General features: G+C 27.2%; 2 protein-coding genes across 3 annotated transcripts in view; both read left to right on the top strand.

Annotated features, from left to right (window-relative positions):
* The window catches only part of LOC129915362 (ELMO domain-containing protein F-like), a 143,043-nt gene extending 138,685 nt beyond the window's left edge, over positions 1-4,358 (top strand). Inside the window, exons 7-11 of the mRNA XM_055994864.1 lie at positions 630-686; positions 1,184-1,428; positions 1,501-1,618; positions 3,878-3,949; positions 4,064-4,358. Of these exons, the coding sequence (XP_055850839.1) occupies positions 630-686; positions 1,184-1,428; positions 1,501-1,618; positions 3,878-3,949; positions 4,064-4,338 (767 nt within the window). The 3' untranslated portion in view covers positions 4,339-4,358. The remainder of the gene's footprint in view (positions 1-629; positions 687-1,183; positions 1,429-1,500; positions 1,619-3,877; positions 3,950-4,063) is intronic.
* A 17,238-nt stretch (positions 4,359-21,596) lies between these two features.
* On the top strand, positions 21,597-25,403 carry LOC129915361 (uncharacterized). 2 transcript variants are annotated; one of them, XR_008772285.1, is made up of 5 exons: positions 21,597-21,767; positions 21,860-21,964; positions 23,647-23,887; positions 24,360-24,458; positions 24,526-25,403. XR_008772285.1 is itself a non-coding variant. In XM_055994860.1 (4 exons), exons 2-4 carry the CDS (start codon positions 23,869-23,871, stop codon positions 24,744-24,746), a joined length of 339 nt encoding a protein of 112 aa, XP_055850835.1. In that variant the 5' UTR covers positions 21,780-21,964; positions 23,647-23,868; the 3' UTR covers positions 24,747-25,403. The 2 variants fall into 2 exon arrangements, 1 of the variants encoding a protein (XP_055850835.1); XM_055994860.1 differs by lacking the exon at positions 21,597-21,767 and having other exon boundaries at positions 21,780-21,964.
* The last annotated feature ends 167 nt before the right edge of the window (positions 25,404-25,570 follow it).

The raw sequence follows: 25,570 nt of genomic DNA, 5'->3' as shown, positions 1-25,570 counted from the left end.
AGAATATGCGCTGACTAAAGAAAAATACACCTCATCAATGCAATTCAACATTGATACTTTCCTAAATTTTTTTGTTTAAGTGTCGCAAATATTTTTTAAATGCATAGACTGACTTTCTTTCAAATAAAATCTATAACTTTTTGGAACCGATGTAGTTTCATACAAGATATTCCTGTATTTATTAAAATTTTTGAATATTCATCTTTATTTGACAAATTAAAAAATTTTAAATTATTTTCGGAAATGTTTAAGTATTAAAAACCTTTTCTTAATATGTTCAAATTTATTCATTTATAAAACAAAAATTAATATGCATTCAAAGAATGACATATTATTTAGGCAAGTAATCAAATAAGCATATAATTTTTCAAGAAGATGATTTTAAAGAATTTTGCAAAAAATTAAAAAAGGGTTTGGAAAATGTTAAATGTTGAATTTTGAAAATCAGAATTATGAAAAGCAGAATTTTGAAAAACAGAATTTAGAAAAACAGAATTTTGAAAAGCTGAATTTTGAAAGCAGAATTTTGTAAAGCAGAATTTTGACCCCGGCAGAATTTTGACCCCAACCCCAAAACAAAATATAAAATTAAATCTGATTATAACTTATATTTCTTCAATTTTTTTCAGAAAAACTAATGAAAGATTTTGATCCTAATCGACCGATTTTAAGAGTACAATATCCAGGCAAGTAATATACCTAAACATTCAAATTTATTTCTGAAAAAAAAAAAATTATTTATAAAAGGATTACAAATACGTTTTCACCGGTTTCTTAAAAAAAAAATAGAAATTTATTAACAAAGAACCCAATACTTTCCAGTCAGAGGAGCGACTCCAGAGTAACTTAGGTTAGAGGTTAAAATTACTGTTAAATCAAAAGATATGACAAAATTAGTTACGTGACAATTTGTCCTTTAAAATAAGGTTGCCACATACATTATGTAGATGTTCTCATTTTTCAGTATCAACTTGTCTAAAGCAATTTTAACCTCTAATTCCAACCCTCAGTGAGCAAAGTAATGCGACGGTCGCCAATTGGACTTATACTTATTGACATTATATTCGTTTATCAACATAAAATTCTAATGCGAATATCTGTCCTCAAACAGTGGAAACTTATTTGTATTCCTTTTTATTGAACCATGCATATATATTTTTATTAATGAGTTATTTTTTTACAGATGCAGCATACAATATTGTTCCAGCTCTCAGTACTACTAATACAGGTCGTCCAATGTTGATGGCTGAAGGCCAATATTTTTATTTTAGTAGAATCCAAGTCGATGGTATTGATGTTTGGTGTTGTCGAAAATCTAATGATCGTAAATCAGAAAAATGTAAAGCAAAGGCTTATACAAAAATTATCAATAATGAATTAAGATGTCGACTTGGAACTGGACACAATCATGATTTAACCGAAGAAATGGTAATGATTTAAATAAAACACATGAAATTTTAGGCCTTTTGTACATATTTGTATTACATTTGTTTCTATTAGATAGCAGCTGCTGCTTTGAGAGCTCCTCCTCCAAATAAAAAAATTTCAAAGAAAACGAAGGAACGAGGATTACAATTAGCGACTGAGACACCAATTGAAACACATACGAGGATAAGAGGTAAATATTGTTTTTTTTTTCGCCAATACTTTAAATGAGTTCTTTTTTCAAAAATATTACTTAATTTACAAGCTACTTCTACTTATCTATATTGTGTAATTTGCTGTCCTTTTAATACTGATCGGCATCAAAGTATATAACTGAGCGAGTGAAATTTGGTGATATCATGAGTGAAAATAAATCAATAGATTTGGGAGTTATACAGGGTTTTAGTTTTGGGACCAATACTTTTCTTAGTTTACGTTAATTCTTTAGTGAGGTTCGTATTTAGTGGTTTATTGACTGCTTTTGCAAATAATGTGAGCTTTACTTATGAAACAAATAGTTGTCTTATATCCGATATAAATTGTTATCTCAGTTTGTTAAAAGCCTGGTTTGCAGAGCACAAATTGAGTAGAAGTTCTAAAACTAGGGTTATTTTTTTTAAATTATTCTGCAAAATATTACTGATGATCTCTTTTTCTATGCTAATGTGTGAAAAAAATGTATCTTTTTAACTACACGCGCATTTGATTCTTTTGCTAACTCTTCAACTTTCAATGACTCAACAAGTTGCTGCAATAACTGTTTTAAACTTCCGAGTTCTGATTTCTTAGCAATTATTTCTATTTCGTATTTATTTTCTGCATGTTTCTGCTCATGAATGAAATATGCAATATATAAGGGGGAATGCCTTAGGGCTTTTAAAAAAAAGGGTTTTAAAAATAAAATAACAATAAATCATTAAATTTTTCTGTGCAAAACATGTGCAACTTTGTATGTGAAAAAGATGTTGGACCAACGGACAAAGTCGCACCTTTATAGGAAATAACCGTTATTTAGTTCAAACGAAAGTGTAAAGTTATTAAACCTTAATAGGGACACAACCACAATTTGAAGTCATGCATTTGACAATCATCTAAAAAAATTACAGGCCATACAACACCTCCTTCCATACAAAAACAGTTGCATATGTTTTGCATAGCAGTATTTCCATTGGTCCCATAGAAATTTCTTATTTTTGCGTAATGTTTGCTCTTATCAACTTTTGCTTTAAAATATATTACGGAATTTTTCATTCGAAATTGTTATATGGATTTTCTTGTTCGGGATGTTTTTATTTTAACCCTCTGTAGACACAACTTTTTTTTGTGACGTGATATGCACACGGTTGCGAATTTGGCTTCTACTTTTTTAAGTCGCTAGAACTTTTTTATGTCTCATGTTTTATAGAGAATACGTATATGAATTTTATGTAGAATTTTCCGAGGAATTCGAATATTATATTCACAATTCAAAAAATATATTGTCACCATTATAAAGAGACTTTTTTGCACCCACTTTTTTTTTAAATATTCTTATTTTTTTAAATTTTGTCGTGCCAATTTCGCACCCGTGTGCAGACAGAGGGTTAATAATGATAAGCCTCAACTATACATATTCTAATTTTCGACATAAACATATGGTTTTCATAGTCGCACCCCCAGTTCAATATTTTTGTTGAGATTATTCCTTAGAAAAATTTTATTTGTCTCTGAAAGAAGCAGATAGTTTAATTCCTCTATTAAGAGCGGATTTTTCAATCCTCTAATAAATAATCAGTTAATTGTCCGACAAATAATGTTATTAGGCTCATAAACAATCAGATAACAACATTAAATTTTGCAATCACCCAGTTAGCTATTCTAGAGAATGGGCAGGTTCAGAAACGTTAGGCACTAAATATTTATCTAATTTCGGTCTCTGATTAGGTAATTTTATTGGAAAGCTGACTGGAAAGTTAGGCAAGAAAATTTTCCCTAAAAATAACTTATAATAACTTTTTTAATTCTTTTTTATAAATTTTATTATTTTTTAATTCTTTTTTATAAAGACTCACCCCATCCACTTTATAATATTTAACATTTAATTAATTTGCTGAGAATGACAACAACTGTATTTTTTATAAAAAATATTTGCACGTATTTTGATATCTGTATTTCTTGTAGTCTTTATTATTGAACTACTGGGCTTCTTCTGACAATTTTTTAAGTACATAGATGTGATAGATATGTATATCGTCGGCATAAGCCAAAATTGTTCTAAATCCACTTTTTATTTAAGCTTTGTATTATACGCTGAAGAAAATGGTAAAACGATTTCATGCCTACAAAGTGTTATTACTTAAGGGGTAAAGAAGAATCTAAGCATTCCCGTCTGTCATGTACCTTTCTATTGTATCTTTAAAAATAATCATGCATTAAATTGAATGTAAAAAATAATTCTTTAAATTTTTTTCAGAACAAGGTTTTAAACTAATACAACGAATACGAAAAACTACCCGAGTTAATAAAACTGTCAAAATTCATCCAGGTAAGTTACAATAATTTCTATGTTAAACATTTAATTACTATGAACTGGCATTATTTCAAAATCAAAATTATTAACAATGTATTTTTTTTTTTTTTTTTTTTTTTAATTTTTCAGATGAAGAATATGATAAAGTTGGTACTTTTGGTGCTTCTTACAGAAACTATCCAGCATTAATCATTGAAAACCACACTTATTCATTTCATAAATGGAATAGTGCTGGTTGTACATGGGTTTGTCCAAAAAAGAAAAGTAATTGCAAAGTCCTCGTTCATACAAAAATCATCAATAATGAAATTAAATGTCGAATTATTAACGAACACAATCATGATGAAACAGAAGCAACTGGATTATTGCCTGATCAATTGGAAACTTCAACAAACAAGATTTAAACATTTTTGCATGTAGCAGTACTTTGATCATTATTTTCATATAATTTATTTTTTTCATTTTGTTCTTTTTAATAAATAAATAAATGTTATATCAGTTAATTTATAATTAGCATTCTTCTTGATATTACAAGCAATTACTTCACTCAATTTTAAAAGTGGATATCAGAATGCCAAACAATGCCAAACACGAGTTAGGGTCTATTCCACTAACTCAAGTAAATTCTACTGAAAAACAAAAAACAAATTTGTGCCCAGAAGATAATGTGTCCAATATTTCTTTAGCCAATATTTTGAAAAAGTATAAAGAATGTAACCTAAAAAAATGAAAATTGCTAGATAAAACTATGTAACTAAATGAAGTCTTTAAAAACAAAAAATAAACTGCTTCACCAATTTGTAAATCCTTTTTTATCTGTTATTTATTACTTTGGTAAGTTTGTAATTTTAATTTTTTCATAAAATGGATGTTTAACAATTTTTATTTTTTCTTTCAGTTAGGAACTGATGTATGCAAACTGACTTTAAAATTTATAAAAGGTGACCAAGTTGTACCTCTTTAATAAGAAGCATGTAATTATAATAAAAATTATGGATTTAAGAATATATTTCTTTTCAATTTTAATAACAATAAACTGTTTATGCACCAAAAAAGAAAGTTTTGTGAATTTAAAATAACAAAAAAAAAAATTAAAAATTAATAGTTTTATTTTTTTTTTTAAATAAAATTAATTAATTAGTTTTGAATTTTACTAATTATTTTTTTTTTAATTAATTTCATTGCAGTTAAAAGTGAAGCCATACTTTATGCTTGTGAACAAGAAATTGATCGTTTTTTAAAGGAAGAAAAACGTAAGTTTTATTAGAAAAATTATTAAAAAAATATATAATTCCTTCGAAATTGTTTGTTATTCATTTGTCATAAACAAAAAAATCAAGAGTCAAAATTAAGCAAATTGAAATTTGCAAATCAAGGAAAAGCTAATTTCAATTAAAACGCCAACAGCAAAAGAAAAAATTCTCTTTACTTAAATACATTTCTTTTGATTGTTGTGAGAAAACATAAAGTTAGCCATTAAATACATCCCAACTTTCCTTTTTAAATACAATTCGACTTCACTATATATATTATTTCTGTAAAACGAAAGAGCTGATATACAAACTTTTTTTTAACATACAAATTTCTAAGTCCAAGAAAATGCTTGTTTATTTGGTATAACTTTTAACTTTTAACTTTTAAACTGTGTATAGTACTTAAACAAAAAATTTATTTTAATAGACCAGGGTCGATAATTTTTGAAACCAAAAAAAATCATAGTAGAATGAAACCCATTGGAAAAGGAGGTGAATATGATGAAAATTAAAGGAAAAATAAATTACGGGCGAGCCGAGTTCGGGAAGTGGGTGGGTTGAGTTTTTAGTGGTAAAAAATGGTATATCTCGATTTCCGGCAAAACTACAAATCCTATAGAAAAAAGTTGTATGGCAAAGTTGTAGGTAATAAAAAGGTCTACAACTTTTGTATCAACAATTTTTTCACATAACCTCAAAATTTATGTGAAAAATTAAAAAAACCGAGTTTTTGGTTTTTTATTTTTATCTTTTTCAAAAACAAAAATTTTTCTACGAAATTTGGTGAAAACTTACCTTATTATGTCTCAAATACACTGTAATTTATTTGATTTAAAATATTAATTTGTTCACCTTATTTTGACTTAATACCAAAAAAACACCCTAATTTTCAATCGAAAATTCACGTGTCAAAATATCAGCTTTTTTCAAAAAGTCGGTGGGCATTTCGTTCGTTAAAATGTCTATTTTCTGATGGTGTAAAAAAAATTGTACATTAGTAAACTATAGAACATGTTCTAGTAAAATTCAAAAAATGAAAAAAGCTTGAATTCGAAAAAAATTTTTATCATTGTTTACAATTTTGGCCTATTTATTCAAATTTACACTTTAATTACTCACAAAACGTAAGATTAATCAATGTTACATGAAATCTTACGTTTTTTGAGTAATTAAAGTGTAAATTTGAATAAATAGGCCAAAATTGTAAACAATGATAAAAAATTTTTTTCGAATTCAAGCTTTTTTCATTTTTTGAATTTTACTAGAACATGTTCTATAGTATACTAATGTACAATTTTTTTTACACCATCAGAAAATAGACATTTTAACGAACGAAATGCCCACCGACTTTTTGAAAAAAGCTGATATTTTGACACGTGAATTTTCGATTGAAAATTAGGGTGTTTTTTTGGTATTAAGTCAAAATAAGGTGAACAAATTAATATTTTAAATCAAATAAATTACAGTGTATTTGAGACATAATAAGGTAAGTTTTCACCAAATTTCGTAGAAAAATGTTTGTTTTTGAAAAAGATAAAAATAAGAAACCAAAAACTCGGTTTTTTGAATTTTTCACATAAATTTTGAGGTTATGTGAAAAAATTGTTGATACAAAAGTTGTAGACCTTTTTATTACCTACAACTTTGCCATACAACTTTTTTCTATAGGATTTGTAGTTTTGCCGGAAATCGAGATATACCATTTTTTACCACTAAAAACTCAACCCACCCACTTCCCGAACTCGGCTCGCCCGTAATTTATTTTTCCTTTCATTCTTATCATATTCCCCTCCTTTTCCAATGGGTTTCATCCTACTATGATTTTTTTGTACTTTTTAATGTTTTTGAAGGCATCGGCACTGGTCTATAAAACCTTGAAGGAATTATAAAATATCTATCTAAAAATTAATATGAATATTTTTTTTTTTTATTTTGTTTAAACGTTTCTTTTTTTTTAATAAATTTTCAGAAAAATGTAAAGAAGAAGATGCAGTAGGTTTTAAAAAGAAAGCAGTTTTTGGGGTCTCACAGAAAAAACGCTTAAAATTATTAATTGGTAAACAAGAATTTCTAAATGTAAGTGCATCCAAAAAGTCATCAGTTGAATCGTGGAAATGCGCTCAATACAGAATAAATCGATGTAAAGCAACAGCTCATACCAAATTGGTTGGTAATGAAATTAGATATAAACTTATCTTTCCTCATCATAAACATAAATAAAATTAACTCTGCATGATTCATTTTGATTCCATCAATTTTATTGTTGACTCTTTATAATTATTATAAATATTGATTTGGAAGTTTAGATTTACAAATAATTATAATATCTATTGTAATATCTTTTTTTAACTATTTTGAATTACCGTATGAATGATATCATTACCTCTTTTGTATTTGTGATCATATGAAATGAAATTTAAAAAAAAAAGAAACAAACAATACAGCCAAAAAATATTTGTTTTAATACTTTTTCTTATAATTAAATTTAGTTAGTTGTTTTTTAATTAAAGGAAGGAAATATTATTTATTTTAAAAAGTTTTGTTATGTAGGTATTGAATGACTGATATTTTCAAAGATTCAATTGATTAAAAAATCGGTCATTTGAAATCACACTAACACGGTTCTCCTTTCACTACGTTTTCGTACTAAGGAAAAGTTCGCTATTCTAATTTTTTTTTTTTTTTTTAATTTTTTTAAAATTTTTATTGCAAGTTTATGTCCTACTGTTTGCAATGGCAGCCGAAGAAAGAAGTAATTGTTTCAGGAGAAAGCATTTTCAAAACTTTTATTAAAAAAATAAGAAAACGCAAAAAGTGCCGTGATATGGTTATGGGTCTTAACCAAAAAAAAAACAATTGTTAACCCATGAAAGTTTTAACGGAGAAGTATATTTTTATAATTGAATTGGTTTTATGATTTTATTTTTTAACTAGCTTTTTTTTAATTTTGTTTTTTAATGTTTCAGATGATGATGATTACTACGATACCCTTGCGACTTTTAGTGTTTCCAAAAGATCCCGTCCAACATTAGTAGTCGGAGATTTTATTTATCTTAATCATTCAAAAAATTCTTGGAGATGTTCGATGTATAATAAGTACAGATGTAGAGCTACCGCACTCACAAAAATGATTAACAATGAACTTAAATGCAGAGTAAAAAATTTTCATACACATTATTAAGATAAAAATTATATATTTATAAAAAATTCTATAAACAGTGCCATAAATATAAGCAATTAGTATTAAAAAAAATAAAAATAGTATTTAACTTATTATCTTGTTAACAAAACAAAAAAAAAAGTATTTTCTGGAATTAAAAAAAAAAAAAAAAATTAATTGAAACAAATTAAGTTTGTAAAAATGGTAAAATATTTGTATTAATACTTTTTCTTATAATTAAATTTAGTCAGTTGTTTTTTAATTAAGAAAAGGAAATATTATTTCTTTTAAAAAGTTTTCTTATGTATTGAATGACTGATATTTTCAAAGAACCAATTGATTGAAAAATCGGTCATTTGAATTCACACTAAAACGGTTCTCCTTTAACTACGTTTTCGGACTAAGGAAATCTGCGCTATTTTTATTTATTTATTTTTTTAAAATTTTTATTTATCAGTAAAAAAAAAATTGATTATTATTAGCGAATAGAACGTTTGCAACGTTGGCAGCCAAAGAAACCAGTAATAGTTTCAGGAGAAATTACTGTGAAATTCATTCAAAACTTTTATAAAAAAAAAATAATTACCAAGTAAACGCAGCAAGTGCCGTGAAAGAGTTATGGGTCTTAACCACAAAACAATTTTTAACCCATCAAAGTGTTAACGGGGAAGTACGTACATATTTTTTTATAATTGAACTGGTTTTATGGTTTTATTTTTTTAACTATCTTTTTTTTAATTTTGTTTTTTTTTATGTTTCAGATGATGATGATTACTACGATACCCTTGCGACTTTTAGTGTTTCAAAAAGATCCCGTCCAACATTAGTAGTCGGAGATTTTACCTATGTTAAAAATTCAAAAAATTCTTGGAGATGTTCGATGTATAATAAACACAGATGCAGAGCTACTGCACTCACAAAAATAATTAACAAAGAACTTAAATGCAGAGTAAAAAATTTTCATACACATTATTAAGGATAAATATTATAATTATATTATATACAATATTCTATAAACAGTGCCATAAATATAAGCAATTAGAATAAAAAAAAAATAAAATTAGTATTTAACTTATTATCTTGCTAACAAAACAAAAAAAAAAGTATTTTCTGGAATTAAAAAAAAAAAAAATTAATTGAAACAAATTAAGTTTGTAAAAATGGTAAAGTTAAATTTTTTCTTTTATAAATATTTTATAATAATTTAGATTTTTTTTTTATTTCTTATATATTTTAGATGAATTTGATATCTTAGACAGAATGGATTCGAAAATTATCTCTGTCAAAGAAGATCCAAATGAAAACTTGACTCCAACTTATTCATCAAACGTTCATTTCAGAGGTAATTATAAAAATAAAATTTTAAACTTTCTCAATCATCATCTAATTGTTTTTTTTTTTTTTTAAATACAATCATTGTGGAATGAGTATTTTGACAAAATGAACATTTCTCGATCTCATGAGAATAATCTTTATTGATTTAAGATAAAAAAGTTAAGCCATTTAATAAGTATGTTATGATTATGATGAATCTCATAATAGTTAAAATGTGTCTATCAAACAAATCAGCGAACAAATGAATTTATCGCGTCAAACTATTAAAATGAATGAATGAATGAATGAATGAATGAATGAATGAATGAATGAATGAATGAATGAATGAATGAATGAATGAATGAATGAATGAATGAATGAATGAATGAATGAATGAATGAATGAATGAATGAATGAATGAATGAATGAATGAATGAATGAATGAATGAATGAATGAATGAATGAATGAATGAATGAATGAATGAATGAATGAATGAATGAATGAATGAATGAATGAATGAATGAATGAATGAATGAATGAATGAATGAATGAATGAACGAATGAATGAATGAATGAATGAATGAATGAATGAATGAATGAATGAATGAATGAATGAATGAAAAGCATACATTATATCAGGTAATTCGAAGATTTCATGACCGATTGTAAGTTATTTATGAATAGAATAAAAAGTAGGTATAGGACCCAAATGACTGCTTTGTGGTATTCCAGAGTTATCACAAAAGTAGCGTGATAAACAATCGTACGTAGGCCTATAGTTTTGAACTTCGTCTTTAACCGATTTGCAAAAAAGAAGATGTAAATTATACTTGGACGTCAACGTGCATCTTTTCCATTGCAACAGATCTTTAACCATTACAGATTATTCTCATCAGATATAGAAATGTTCATTTTGTTAAAATACTTATTTCAAAATATTTTTTTTTTGTCACCCAATGTTACTTCTTTTGTATCATCTTATTTTTATTTATTTATTTATATATATATTTATTTCATCTGTCTATTTTTTTTTTTTTTTCAATATTTTAGATAAGAAACGGAAGACTTCTAAAAAGAAGAATTCTAAAAAGAAGGATTTTAAAAATGTCAATGCCAAAACCGAATTAATTGGAGACAAAGCTAGAATTCGTCTAAAACGGATACGTTGGGAAGGTAAGTAAAAAAAAGTAAAAAAAAAAAAAAAAATATATATCTCCATAAGTTTCTCGTTTTAAAATAATGCACTAAGACAAAGTAGAGAATTGATAAAAGATGTGTTGTTTGATTTTATTACAGTTATTGCCAATTTTAAAAATTAATATATTTCGTTTCCTAGAGAGGATAAAAAAGAAACTTTATAAACTTGACGTTCTGTAGTTTTTGTAAAGGTATAGGCCGTTTAAGTTTCCGAAATTCAAAGGATTAAAAATTCTGTTGAATATCTATGTATGTCTTCAAATTGCCTGAAAAAATTTATTAAATGGACTCATTCTCCTCTCAAAATAAATAACTAAACTGTTGGGGGGCTAAAAAGCTAGACAAGTTTCGGGTATCTGATTTGTCAGCTTTGTCAAAAAAAAATGTTTCAAATTAAAAATAGTTGCGAACAACTTTGAAAAAATTGAAAATGTCTTCAAGAACTATAAAACTGGTTGCACGTTTTGCACTAGTTGCATATGTATTTGTTATTCCTCAAGGGTTAATTTGTGGGCCGCTTCTATTTTCGATGTTTGATTTTGAATATGAACCAATGAAATTGATATGATTGCCAATCCATTTTTTTTTTTGGGTAATAGATAACGTTACAATAACGACCAATTTTCTTGTCAACATTCAATTTTAAAAGTGATACTGAATTGTACGTTTTTTCAATTGATGGTGGATATTATTTGAAACCAAATAATTTTGAACTTGTTTTTATTTGGTAGAAACCCAACAGAAAATTATGTTTGTCTCATACCAGCACAATACCTAGCCGCATCCAATTTGCATAATGCTTTAGTTTTTCCCCGAAGAGATAGGGCTCAGAACTCAAAATCATTTACATAGCTTTAATATATTTAGATGGATCAAAAAATTTAACTTTACTTTACTTAATTAGATAAAGGTATGCTATTAATATAAAGCTAATTAATTTTGTTTCCTTTTTGGCAGATGATAATCCTGATGAATATAACATTCCTGCAACTTTTGGTTTTTCCAGTCGATGTCGACCCACTTTAATTGTTGGAAATCATACTTATTCAAATATATCCCGGGAAAGGACGAACAAAAATATATGGCGTTGTTCGAAATATTATAGGTTTAAATGCAAAGCTACAGCGCGCACAAAAATAATTAATAACGAAGTAAAATGTCAGTTAAAAAATTCACATACATGTTTCTAAAATTCATAAATTATAATAAAATTATAATTTTCCATACAAATAAAATAAACTTTTAAAGTTAAATTGTAAGTTTGAATTTAATTTTATTTAAATACATAAATGTTTAAAAATTCTAACCGTGTGTCGAACGGTTTGAAGAAATTTATGTTAAAAAGGTTTTGAAAACTATCTAAAGTTAGGTAAACTTTAATAATTTTATTTACTTATTTCGGTTTTTTATTTTGTATAAATTTTAGTACCTGGATTCTTAAACAGATTGGATTCAAGAAATGTCTGTATCAAAGAGGAACCAGTTGAGGGCTTAACTACCGTTTATTCACCAAATGCTTATGTAGAAGGTAACTATAAAATTAAATTAAAATTATTTAAGATCTTTGCCAATTATTTTTACCGATAAATCGATCTCTGAAAAATATTTATGATTAAAAAAGGTCAATAACATCGGTTGAACAAAACGATATTTAAGCGATTTGACCTGTATAAAATTGGTCAGTAAACTTAATTGCATTTTAGATCCATGATGATCTTTCCATTGTTTCGGGTGTGACACTTTTACTCATTATTTTATGAGTTGTTCATGCATTATTGAATAATAATATTATTTTGTATGCATAATTAATAAGAAATATACATGATTTACTTTCAATCTCTTATTTAGTTGTGTTACAGGCGTGACAACAATAATATCTGATTTTCGAATAGAAAATATTGTCCAAATATTAACTTAATTCTTTAATCGTACTGATTGATGTAAAAATGCAGAAAATATTCGTTTTAAGACTGTTTTGGGTGTGACAAGCAAATCAAATCGGTCAGTTGTTTAGACTTCGAGCCAAATTTGAAAAATGTCTTTTAAAATTTAAGTAAATGATTGTAATTGATTAGCGGCTGCTCTCCAAAGGACAGTTAATAAAAATCTTTCTATTCACTTCAAATTTTGATATGTTTTTTTAATATCGAGTTCCTAAAAATTCCATTTTTTTTTTTAATTTTTGTATTTTTCATTCTTTTTAGCAAAATATGAAATCTCTGAAGATATGGAAGATCGTGAAATCAAACAGGAGCCGACGATTGATTTGAATATAACGGATTCACAAGGTAATTATTTTTTAAATAGAACTGTGGGTAAGTGATTGAAAAAAAAATAAAAAAATTGTGGAAGATTTAGATTATTTTTCAAAACCCTTTCATCAAAATATTGGGCCATATCCTGAATCTCCCGGGGAATTTTTTTTTCCCTCGGAAGTTTTTGGGCAATCGTGAATCTCCTTCGGAATTATTTTCCAGAGAACAAAACATCGTATGAAATGACATCTAAATTTCTTTGGAAATTTTGTTACCGTTACCGATACCAATAAATCCAAAAGGAAACTTTTCATGATCATTTTCGTTCCCATGTTTAAAACATGGGAAACATTTCCGATCTACTTTAGACTGTATGTAGCAGTTTTTAGATCCTCTACAGAGGGGTTTTGGAATTAATTTTTTTGGACCAAAAATAACGGTACCTGTCAGATACCTGCTAATTCCAAATTATTAGGCTGAAAGAAAATCTTCGGCCGAAGCCGAAGCCTGAGGTTCAAAAAAGTCAAGAATTCTCCTCCAAAATTCAAAAATTGAAATTTTGTTCGGCGTCTATGATGGCACACATGTGTTTTGACATTTTTGAATATTCCAATAGAAAGGTTTTTTTTTAAATCTGATTTTCTCCCAAACGATTTTCTTAGTTTAAACGAAATTTTTGAAACAAAAGCACTTTTATAATCTTTATATAAATCAAAAATTAAATTTTGAAAAAAAATATTTTTTATTTAAAAATATTTAAATTTTGTTTTTGAAAAATCGAATTTCCGAAAACGAGACATTGAATTTTTTTTTTGAAATTTTGGTTTTAGGTGTTGATTAATACGTTCTACTAAATGGCATAACAACTTTTTCTTAAAACATTTATTTTTCAAAAAAATTATTTATAAAGAATTTTTTTTTTTTAACGGCTTTATCGATTTTGAATTTTTTTTCTAAAAATACATCTTTATAAAAGAAATCAAACTACGTACTTTTTTTGGAGCTCGATTTCATTAGAGTTGTTTTTTTTATTTCACTTGAAGAACGAATTTTGTTTTTTTTTTTTATTTTTTTTTTTATATAAATTTACCAAATTTGTATAAATAAGTCTTAAAAATGTTAGCATTTTAAATTCCAAGAGCAAATACTGGCGACCCAGTTGTGCATTTTATTTTTTTATATAATTGCTTTTTTTTATTTTTTTTTTTTATTATTTTTAGTAAAATGTGAGATCGAAGAATGGACAGATTCAAGAAACTATGAATCCTTCGAGGAACCAGTTGGAACCAGTCTAAATATCAATTATCCACCAGGTAATTTTTATTTAATGCGTTTTCCCTTGGCATGTTCAAGTTTTAAAAAATTATACATACAGTGGTTCACAGCTTATTTGATACAGTATCCATTTTCAATAAAATAGTCATTTTATTTAAATGTTAAACTAAATAAAGAATAGAGAAAGACAGGCACGACCTAAGGGAGTTAAATTCCAACACGAACTCAAACATTTCCAAAACACTTACTTTTTTTGTATTAAAAAATTTCTATGAAAAATTCCCAAAAACCTTGTACTCGTTTTCAAAATATTGCGTTTAAACCTATATCAAAAAGAATGTGAGCCATTGCTAAAGCAATTTTTGCTTCTATTTCCCACTTTTATAAATTCGTTTTTTTTTTGTTTCGCTTCAGCAATGGAACTCACAAGACTTCAAAGGTTTCGGAATAAGCTTAAACAAAATAAAGAAAAGAATAAACAACACTTAGAAAAGGAGCGACAAAGAGATAGAAATAGACGACATATGAAAAAAATCCAAATGGATGCGGAAGCACTCGCAAGAAAACGTCACAACGATAGAGAGAGACAAAGAAAATGCAGGGAAAAGCGAAGAAGAAAAAAAGAATTGGTATGTTATTTCAATTCTATTAGTTTTAAAGCTAAAAGTTATTTCAACTAGTCTTGTATTCATAAAAAATGTCGTTTAACTCGTTACTTTGGTCTGAAGTATTTACTGCCAAGTATTGACTTTTTCTTGCATTCAACTCTGTTAGAAAGTTTCGTTCTTCTCAAACAGAGTTATTTTGATGAAACTGACAGTTACAAAATTACGAAGTTTTTTAACCAAAATTTCTTAATTTACTTAATTTTGAGCATTTTTGTTTATTCTATCAAGAATTTGTTGCAATATCATGATTTCATGATTTTTAATAATTATTCTGGTTTAGGGAACATCCCAATAAAATTCATGCCCTGTATATGTATCAAAAAAGCTGTGAGTCACTGTACTGCTGATGCTACTTTTAGTTTTTATATACAAAACCTATAACAACATTTTTGTTTTCTCATTTGTATTTCGCTTCAGTTAAAAGATTACCAAAATTTCGTATTAAACTAACAGAAAACAAAAGAGAAATTAAAAAATTTAAATTCAAAAAAGAGCTAGAGAAAGAAAAAAAGAGACAACAGCTACTAAAAACACAAATGGATGCAGATAGACTTGCAAAGAAACGACGCCAAGGTAGAGAGAGACAAAGGAAATTCAGAGAAAAGAAAAGAAGAGAAAAAGAAAGAGAGAAAAAAGTATGTAACTCCAGAGTCCTATTGTAGTCCTATTGTATTAAACTATTAGTCAAATGTTAATAATTTTTATACATATATTTATTGGTACAAACTTAAAATAAGTTTGGGGACTAATTTGTCCTTTTATAAATTATTGCTCTCAAAATACCGAGAATTTCGTATAAATATTGGCGTTTTTAACAGTTCTATCGTTAAAAAAATGAGATAGATCTCAAGAAAATGTACTGAAAAGTGAGATAAGAGCTTAAGCTCATTTTTATTGCATACGAGCCATTACCTCAAAATTACGTGTATATTGAGCACTACTTATGTAAAGGTTTTTGAAATAATTGATTTCAAAGTCAAAATCTGGAGAAAAAACACAAACCATACTTTTTGTATGTGGTGAGTCCGTTTCCGAAGTCAAAATTTTACTGTCACGTTGTGTTTTTGTAATACTTCAATATTAGAAGTTCAAAAACGCGTTTTTAAGGTAATTTTGACGTATAATTATCGTATAATCACATTAATTTCTCAAAATTAATTTTTTTTTTTTGTAAATATTGGAAAAAGTATTTTGTGATATCTCAAAAGCTTGGTACGTATCATAATAAATGGTTTTTTTTTTTTAACCAAATTCCAGTTTGCGACTTCTAACTTGGATTTTAAAAAAGCAACTTAGTACGGAAAAATATATATATTTTTGAATAAACATTAAAAGAAAAATTAGTTTTTGAGACCTTATATCGAAAAAAGTCATAACTGATAATATACATACATATGTCTCAAAAATTAGACGTGATAGAACAAAACAGAAAACAGCTTTGAATTCAGCACACTTAAGTCAATTAAAGTCAATTAAAATCACCTAACAAAGTTCTTGCTCCCGACTTTTTTTTTTTCTTTTTGTCAAAAGTGTTATTAGTTTTTGAGAAAATTTGAAAAACTACTTTTATTTTTCAGCTTTGCATCTTTCATTTATTCTCTGATAGCTCGTTTAGCATTCTTTCATTTATTTTTATCGCACTTAATCGCGGGAAAATCCGAGATAATGCAGCTAATGCATTTCCTTCGGGACTCAGTTCTTGTGCTTTTCAGTCCAGGAGTTTGTGATTTTCTTCAATTTATACCATATACATTAAACAGGCTGACTTACATCCAAGGACCTAGGTACACCAATTTTATCCCCGATGCTGCTTTGGGCAAACAAAAAATACTTTTCGAAATTTGGATTAGTCTGTATTATACCTACATGCTACATGAATACTTGTTTATTGTATTTGAACTCAAAAAATTTTCCACGTTCGGCAAAAGCCTTTAGTAATATTAATATGGTCATGCGAACATCCAAACTTGTTCCAAAACTTACTTTTAGACGCCAACTAATAACCGCATTAAAATCTAAATGCGAGTTTCATTATTTCAATTTTTCATTAGTAATAACTAATAAGTATGTAGGGGAGAGTGGGGCACATTTGAACACTTTTTGCTTTCGCCACTGCTTGAACGAAATATGTTCGTTCTCTTAGTGCCGGTTTGTTCACAGTCGATTATCTTTTAATCAAGGATTATTCCATACAAAAATCCTTGATTAAAAGATAATCGAGTGTCAACAAACCGGCCCTTAATCTGTAAAGTTTTACTAACATTGAACAGTAACATTGAACTTCGATTTCAAAGAACATTTGGTTATTTAAACAAATTATTTGTGCCCTTAATTATGAAAGTGGACTAAGTCACTCCTAAAAATGGCATCAAATCTAACCTAAAAATGATTATTATTTAAGGGGTAAAGTTTATTTGAAAGCGAAAATGCAGTAAATAAAGTTCTTTATTGCTCCTCTAGTGATTTCATAAAAGAAATATAATTAAATCGTTATAAGAAAATTATTATGTAAGTTTCTATTCAAACAATGCAAAAAGTGACTTAGTCCACTTTCATAATCATGGGCACATTTATATTGAATTTTGATGTTTTAAAAATATAGGTTCTTATGTTCAAAAGTGCCCCATGTATGGGGCAGTTTTGAACATGGAAGGGGCACTTTTGAACAGCAGTATTAGTTTCGTTGTAATGAATAAATAATACTTAACTTTTTATTAGTTTTTTAATAAGAACATACAAAAACTCCAAATTGATTATTATATCATATTCAATTAACCAACAAATAATAAAAACTCAGAAAAAATAACATTAAAATTTAAACTATAGTTATCAGTTTATCACATTTATAAGTTCAAAAGAAAAACAAAAACCAAGAAAAATTCATTTAAAATATATCTTAGAAAAATGGTATTCATACCATTTATGCTTCTCAGAGTAAAATAGATTTATTTTCAATATATATACACCGGCGGATCCAGGGGGGGGCACGGGGGCACGTGCCCCCCCCCCAGAACTGGTTCATACTTAAAGCACATCAAATTATAAGAGTTGTTAAACTATATGAATAATAACAGAAAGAACTTGGGTGAAACTCTTGTCTATTTCTGGCTGAAAATGCGAATTTTATTGTTTGTTGCATCCCTTTCCCATGAAAAGCTCCACCTCACAAATAAATAAACGACTATTTGTTGAAGGGTAAACACGAATGTTTTTTCGATTAAAAAAAAAGTGAATTTTCTAAGTGTTTTTTTTTAACTTCAAAGTGATTTTGGTAAAAAATTTTGATATGGACATCGACAATCAAGGTATGAATGGTATTCTAAAAAAAAATTATATATATATGCAACTCTATTTTTTCATACGGAGGAATTGAAGTTCACACTTAAAAAATTTGCACTTTTTTCGTTGTTTTTTTTAACATTAGTGTTTTTAAAATACCGCAACACTTCACAACATTGCCTATATATTATTGAACTGCTGGATATGTAGAACAAACTTGCATTTCAGAAGTTTGCAAAATATTGCACCCCGAAAATAAAGACCCCTTGAAAAAAAAACTCCTCAAAAGCGACCCTTACTTATAGATTTTTATAAACATTATGTTATTGAGAAAATTTCTCCAGGGATACCTTTAAGGCCCCAACCCATAGAATCCGTTGCGTCCGTTCCGTCAATCCATCCGTTGAAGTTGAAGGATGGGACAGAAAGGGGTGACCCATAGAATACGTCGTATGACGAATTGCTTTTTGACAGCTCACTTCAAATTCCAAGGTGTGTTCGATATTTTATCGCTGAATGTGCACTAAGGAAGTTCTGATGCAAGAAATTTTTAACTATTATTGTTGTTCTTTTTTTTAATAAAATAAAAACGACTAGATTTCTTGTAGGTACTTGCTCTTCAGTTAAAAACAATTTTTTATAACAAATTATGAGTTGTAGGTATGACTTTGGCATAGTAAAATTGAACTCAACAACAGAATGTGAGCATTTAATTGATATAATTTATTAGATATATCATTAAATGTTACTTTTATTACATTTTCTACACAAATATACAATTAAAGTTCACAATTCATAAAATCGGAGAAGAACACAGTTCTTAGTTCTGAAAATCCCCGGTGTGCACTCAGAAACAGAAAATCGAACTGATCTATTGTTGACAACCAATGTCAAAGGATACGACGGATGAAAAAGTAGAAAGTTGGGCTACTTCTTCCGTCGAATCCGTCCGTCTCCGTCCGTCGCGACCCGTCGCTTATGGGTCGCTTCCCATAAAAACGTGTGTATTTTATCGAGCTGTCAGTCAAAAACTTCGACGCAACGGACGCAACGGATTCTATGGGTCGGGCCCTTTAAAAATATGTAAAAAAAAATAGTGTCCCAAATTTCAAAAGAATAGGCGCATTAGTTTTGAAGTTATGAGGGGCACCGGCTTTGAAAACATTAGTTGTGGGGAGAACGATTTAAAGTTCTGAACTCTGGACTAAAACGTTCGTAAGCGAAGTATTAAAATATCCATAACTTGGTCAATTTGGCTCCAATAGACCTACAATTTGAACACAATATTCTTGAGATATAAAAAAATTTTAGGTAATGCAAATAAAAAAAAACAAAAACAAAACTGGGTTTCCCGGGGAAAAAGTATTTTTTAGTTTTTTTTTTTTTTGTTATTCTTTTAGAACTTTAATATTTATTAGAATGAAGATTTAAGTATTTGACTTAAAACTACTAGGTCATCAAATAATGGTATAAATATGTCCATGATATTGCAAAATTTTATACAAAATCAATTAAAAAACGTAAACATTTTCTTTCTAAATTTTATCTACTCAATTTCTCAAGAACTATTTAATGAAACAAATTAAGTCTTTAATATAGCACAGGATTGTACATGATGCATTTTATGATTTTTTATATTTTTTTTTTCTCCCGGCTAATCAGGAGGTAAGTAGGTAAGCACTTAAGTGGCTTTTACTGTAACAAGAAAATGAAAATTTTTCCTTCCGAATAACTTTTTTGTCATTTGGTACCTATTTGATGTGGAAAATATGCCAAAATATTTTTGGCCAGGTTTTAGACCAAAATTCCGCACTGTGCGTCGTTAAAATTCGCTGCTTGTCAGTCAGTCGTCATTTTATTTCTAACTGTTATTTTTGATTTTTGTTGCCAATCCGTCCCTTGTGCCCCCCCCAGAAAAAAATCCTGGATCCGCCCCTGTATATATAGATATATTTCTAGACATTAAATCCAAATTTTAACAAAGCGGATGTTCTTCATGTACCAGGAGCATAAATTGGTGTAGGTAGCTTGACTTTAATTTCTATAACGCTTAAGCGGTATATAATCGAGTTCTCATCGAGAACAGCAGAACTTGAAGAATTCAGGCATTTTTTAAAATCTTCAATTATGTTGTACATATTCCCATTTTTTATTTTGCCACAAATGCAAGTTTTTGTTTTTATAAGAACATTACGATTTATTAAATAAAACACATTCAAGTGTCCTTAAAATGTCTGATACAAACTACTCGGGCGGTTTTGAACATGTTCAACCATACTTGTTCAAAACTGCCCCAACTGTTTCAACGACATAAAATGTTGAATAAATATTTAACATTAATATATTCTTTCAAAAATTCACCGTCAATTAGTTTAAAATTCATTAACCATTAACAAAAATTGTATTGCGATTTGAAATCACGTACCAATTTTATTTTTAAACTCTTACAACTAAAAAACGGAAATAATGCAAAACCACTATAAAAATCACCTTCCACCTATAAATCTGAAAGTCAGCCGAGATAACGATGTTCAAAACTGCCCCACTCTCCCCTATGTATCTTCAATGAATTTATGAGTAAGGCAATTATTTATGAATAGCATAATTATATACTTTTATTTATTTAAAATTTTAACTAAGTTAACAAGTTTTTCACTGTTCATAAAATACTTCTATATTAATCAAATTTTTTTTTATCTTACGTTTATTGCAGATAAAGTTGGAAGGTACATTTTTTCCCAAATCTTAAGTCTTAATCTTAAGCCTTATGTATATGAAAATTTCGACCCAAACTCAGGATTGGAGAGAAAACTATTATGGTCACAGCAAGAACAAAAAAACTTTTCTAGATGTTCGACTTATATCCTTAAGAACCGATTTTTAAACACATCGCAGCACACAAACAGTACTAACAATTTATGGAAAGGTCATTTACTAAATTCACATTCACATTAAATTTAATATAAATAAATGTATATTCATAGATAGATAATTATCACATTACAATGTTGTGCAATTACATAATTAATATTTATTTCAAATTTGCATTGATCAATCAATTTAATTGGTCGCCTATATTTATACTTCAAAGATAAATACTTTTAATATTTTATAGTTAAATTAGTTAATTTATTTATGTTAAAAAAAAAGAAAATTAGTGATTTAGTTCGCTTTTATGTCTAAAATATGAAAAACGAATAAATGATTTTATTTTTAAAAAATGAAAAAATCAAAACCAATTGAAAAAAAAATCTTAAGCTGATAAACTCATTAAAGCAAGTAAAATGATCTTGTTTTAAGACCTACATCAGAGCTCATTGTCGAATAAGTGTTTCGAAAAGTTTTTCTTCAACCTAAATAATTATATAATCAAATCTGGAAAACCCTTTTATCAAGGTTTATCAAGTAAATGAAGGAATTTTCACTAAACGGTAACAATGGAATTTTTTTCTAAATATCTGTTTTCATTATATTCTGAAGTGTGTTTTGTTAAGACTAAATTTGCTATTTTTTGTCATTTTAGTAAAACATGAAATCATAGACTGGGTGGATTTCGAAAATATTAAAACCAAAGAGGAACCAATTGAAGAACTAACAACCAGTTATGAACCAGTTCTAAGTCTGCAAGGTAATTCAAAATAAATTGCACGACTGGGGTCGCACGTACTTGCTCTTATGCTTAAAGTTACTATAATGTTAAAGCTTTTTATTCAAGAAATTTAAAATTTGATATTTTGAAGAAATTTCATAAGTAGTATAAAAAATTAAATCTGTTTTTTATAATTAATTAAACTCCGTTTTAAATTATCTTAAAAAAGAAAACAAATATGCCATTTTATTTCTTGTATAAAAAGGTATTTTTAGAAAAAAAAATTTGAAAATTGTAGGAGCCGTTTTTTAAAAAAATAATTTTTTATATATAAAAATTTTTTAACATTTTTCAAAAAAAAGTTGGTATGCCATCTTGAAGAAATAATTGATTTACACAAATAAACTAAATTTCAAAATTTTTCATTGATCCGTTTTCAAAAAATTGATTTTTCAAAAAAAAATTTTGAAATATTTTTTAAAAAACCAAAAATGCGTTTTTTGAAAATTTTCTAAAACTTTAATATTATCTTTACTTACACACTTTTGTATAAAAATTTTCATTTAAATCGGGTTAATGTTGTACGAGATATTCAGAAACGAAAAAAACCGTTCTATGACAGGTACCGTTAATAACGGTACAAAAAATATTTTTTTTATTTAAAAAGTTTGCTCTTATGTGTAGTACTACACACAAAAATTTTAATCAAAATCGTTAGAGCCGTTTTTGAAAAAAATTTACTTTTCTATTTCCTTTATATGGCAGATACCGTTAGTTTTGGTCATAAAAAAAAATTTCAATTTCCCCTCTAGTGAATCACCAAAAACTGCTAACTACCAAGTTTGAAGAAAATCACTTCACTCGTTTAGGCTGTAGCTCCAGATAGAGACAGACAGACAGACAGACAGACAGAATTGCCGGACCCACTTTTTTGGCATTCTCCATCATCGTAATGTCATGTAAAATTGTTATCTCGAGTTCGATTTTTTTTTACGAATCCTAAACTTGCCCTATAGTACCTATATCGCAAGTAAAAATTGTAATAAAAAAAAATAAATAGTCGGATAAGATTTTATTTGATCCACTCGTCCATTAGTGGAATATTTTGAAATACTTGTACATACAACCAAGGTTTTTGAAGTTTAAATTTTCCAATTTTTGTTTAACACTTTGAAGAGGAAAACCCGATTTTAAAGCTTTGACACAATATTCTTAAGATATTTTACAACGATAACGTTGTTGTACAGTTTTTCTTACAGCTTTGAGAGGCTCGTATATTTTGAAGACCACAAGGAAAACAAAATATAAAAATTACTTGCTCTTATGTTAAAAGTCGTCTAAAGCTTTTCATAAAAGAATATTTTAAATTTAATTTTATAAGAAATTTAAACAGAACTTCCAAAACAAAATTAAATTTGTTTTTGAATTTACAAAATCATCTCTTGAAGTGGTTTTGACTCCCAAACGAACTGTTTGTATATTAAAGAATTTTCAGAATTTTAGAGTTAAAGTTAAGGTTACAGCTGTTTTTTCAAAAATTAATTTCTTCTATGTAAAAAAATTTAAAAATAAAATGTATATGCCAATCAACATATAAAAGCAAAGTTTAAAAACAAAAATATTGATCCTTGGTCGTCAAATTAAATAAATGAATAATTCCATTAACCCTATCTAAACGTTCACTAATAAAAGTTCTAAAACTTTTTGTTTTCTTTTTTCAGATTACGATAGTGAATACAATATCCCTGCAACTTTTAGTTTTTCTCGAAAATCTCGACCAACTCTTATAATTGGAAAACATACATTTTTGAATATTGCAAGGAATAAAATAAACGGAAACTCTTGGCGTTGTGCCAAAAATAAGCAGCATCGATGCAAAGCTAGAGCAGAAACAAAATTAATTGGCAATGAACTTAAATGTCGATTGAAATATTCACATTCACATGACTAAAATTGTTTCAAGTAAATTATATTTGAATATATATGTGTAGATTAACTTTTACTATAAATAAAAAAAAAGAAAAATACCAAATTTAAACTAACACAAATGATAATTAAGTACCTATGTTATTTTAAGTGAATTCGCATTTATTTAAAAATTCAAACAATTAGTGACAATTGTTGTTGTAAATTAGATAATTTATTTATGATCAAAATTGAATAATTAATGATTAAAATCGATTTTATAATTTCGACAAAAATAAGAAAAATAAATTAATTATTTTATAAATAAAAAATGTCTAGTATAAATAATTTGTTTTTATTGGTTGAAAAAAGCCAGACGCAAAAATTTACAATTTTGTAAATTTCCACTTTTTTGTAGTAATGTAAAAGTTTTTTTTATTCTTATTAATAAATGTTAGGGAGGTAGTTTCCATTAAACGGTAAACGTTACTAATTACTAATTTTATTATTTTTTTTTTCATTATTTTAGTAAAAAGTGGAATCAAAGACTGGATGGAATTCGAAAAGAAATCCTTGGAAGGCCTAAACACAAACAACCACAATGATCGGCCAGCTAAAAAATTAGAATGTAATTATTTAAAAAAAAATTAGAAATAAATTGTAACTATTGGTTATTTTTTTTTCTTTTATTTCAGATCCCGATAGTGAATATAACATTCTACCAACTTTTGGTTGTTCTTCACGATCTCGACCAACTTTAATAATTGGAAAGTATACTTATCTGAGTCGAACAGAGAAAAAAAACACTTATCGATGTGCCAGAAATAGAAGGACTGGATGCAAAGCTACAGCACATACAAAATTGATTGGCGGTGTTCTTATGTGTCGATTGAATAATTCACATTCACATGATTAGTATTTTTTTTACAATAACAACCAAGTAAATTATAATGAAGAAATTTAATCTACATGTTGTTATTTGAGGCATTTTTTTTATTAAAACAGGGCTTATGATAAAAACTAACAAGCTTAAAAAAAAACTAGTCGTAGATAAAATATTTATAAATGTTATTTTATTCAATAACATACAATTCAAAACAAATATTTATGAAAAATGTTAATACCTAAATCAAACATATTTGCTTTACTACAGTAATCTTATGCATCAGACAATAGGTTAGTGCTAAAAGTTCCAACTTTTGGAATATCTAATGTTTTTTGTTGGGTGCCAGGACGAGTACCTACTCTCCTCAAAAAATTTCTAATACTTAAAGGTCTGAAAAATTTGTGTTTTTATTCACTTGTAACATATAAACAGAATTTGTCGGGTACTTTTTGCTGGCATCTGGCATATTTTAGATAAATAAAATGCATAATTGAGCCCATAACTTCATTAAATATGATACATATAGTTGAAAAACAAGTATTTTTTGTTATTATTTAAGAAAAGATAAAACGAAAAAAATTCTTGGCGCCTTAGTAAAAATAAATTTTTTATGATTCACTCGGGCGTATACGTACTTTTTTTTAAATATTTTTTATTTTGACTATATTAAAGGAAAGAGTGGAATATTTATTAGAGTGTTGAAATTATTTGATAAACTGTCATAACTTTAAAATCTGTTTTTTCAGGAAACGTAGTTTCATATTTTTTGTAACGTTCTATTTGGTTTGTATTAAAATTAATCAATTCTAATATTAAAATATACAAGACTTTCTTGATGATAATATTCTATAAAT

Source organism: Episyrphus balteatus, chromosome 3 (assembly GCF_945859705.1).
Source record: "Episyrphus balteatus chromosome 3, idEpiBalt1.1, whole genome shotgun sequence".
Taxonomy (NCBI): Eukaryota; Metazoa; Arthropoda; class Insecta; order Diptera; family Syrphidae; genus Episyrphus; species Episyrphus balteatus.
The sequence above is the reverse complement of the archived record's forward strand: the minus strand, read 5'-3'. Positions and strand labels throughout refer to the sequence as shown.

Excerpts from the sequence above, each read along its gene's own strand:
- LOC129915361 (XM_055994860.1), top strand. Across the intron at positions 24,459-24,525 it reads GCCAGCTAAAAAATTAGAAT|ATCCCGATAGTGAATATAAC; the intron begins GTAATTATTTAA and ends CTTTTATTTCAG.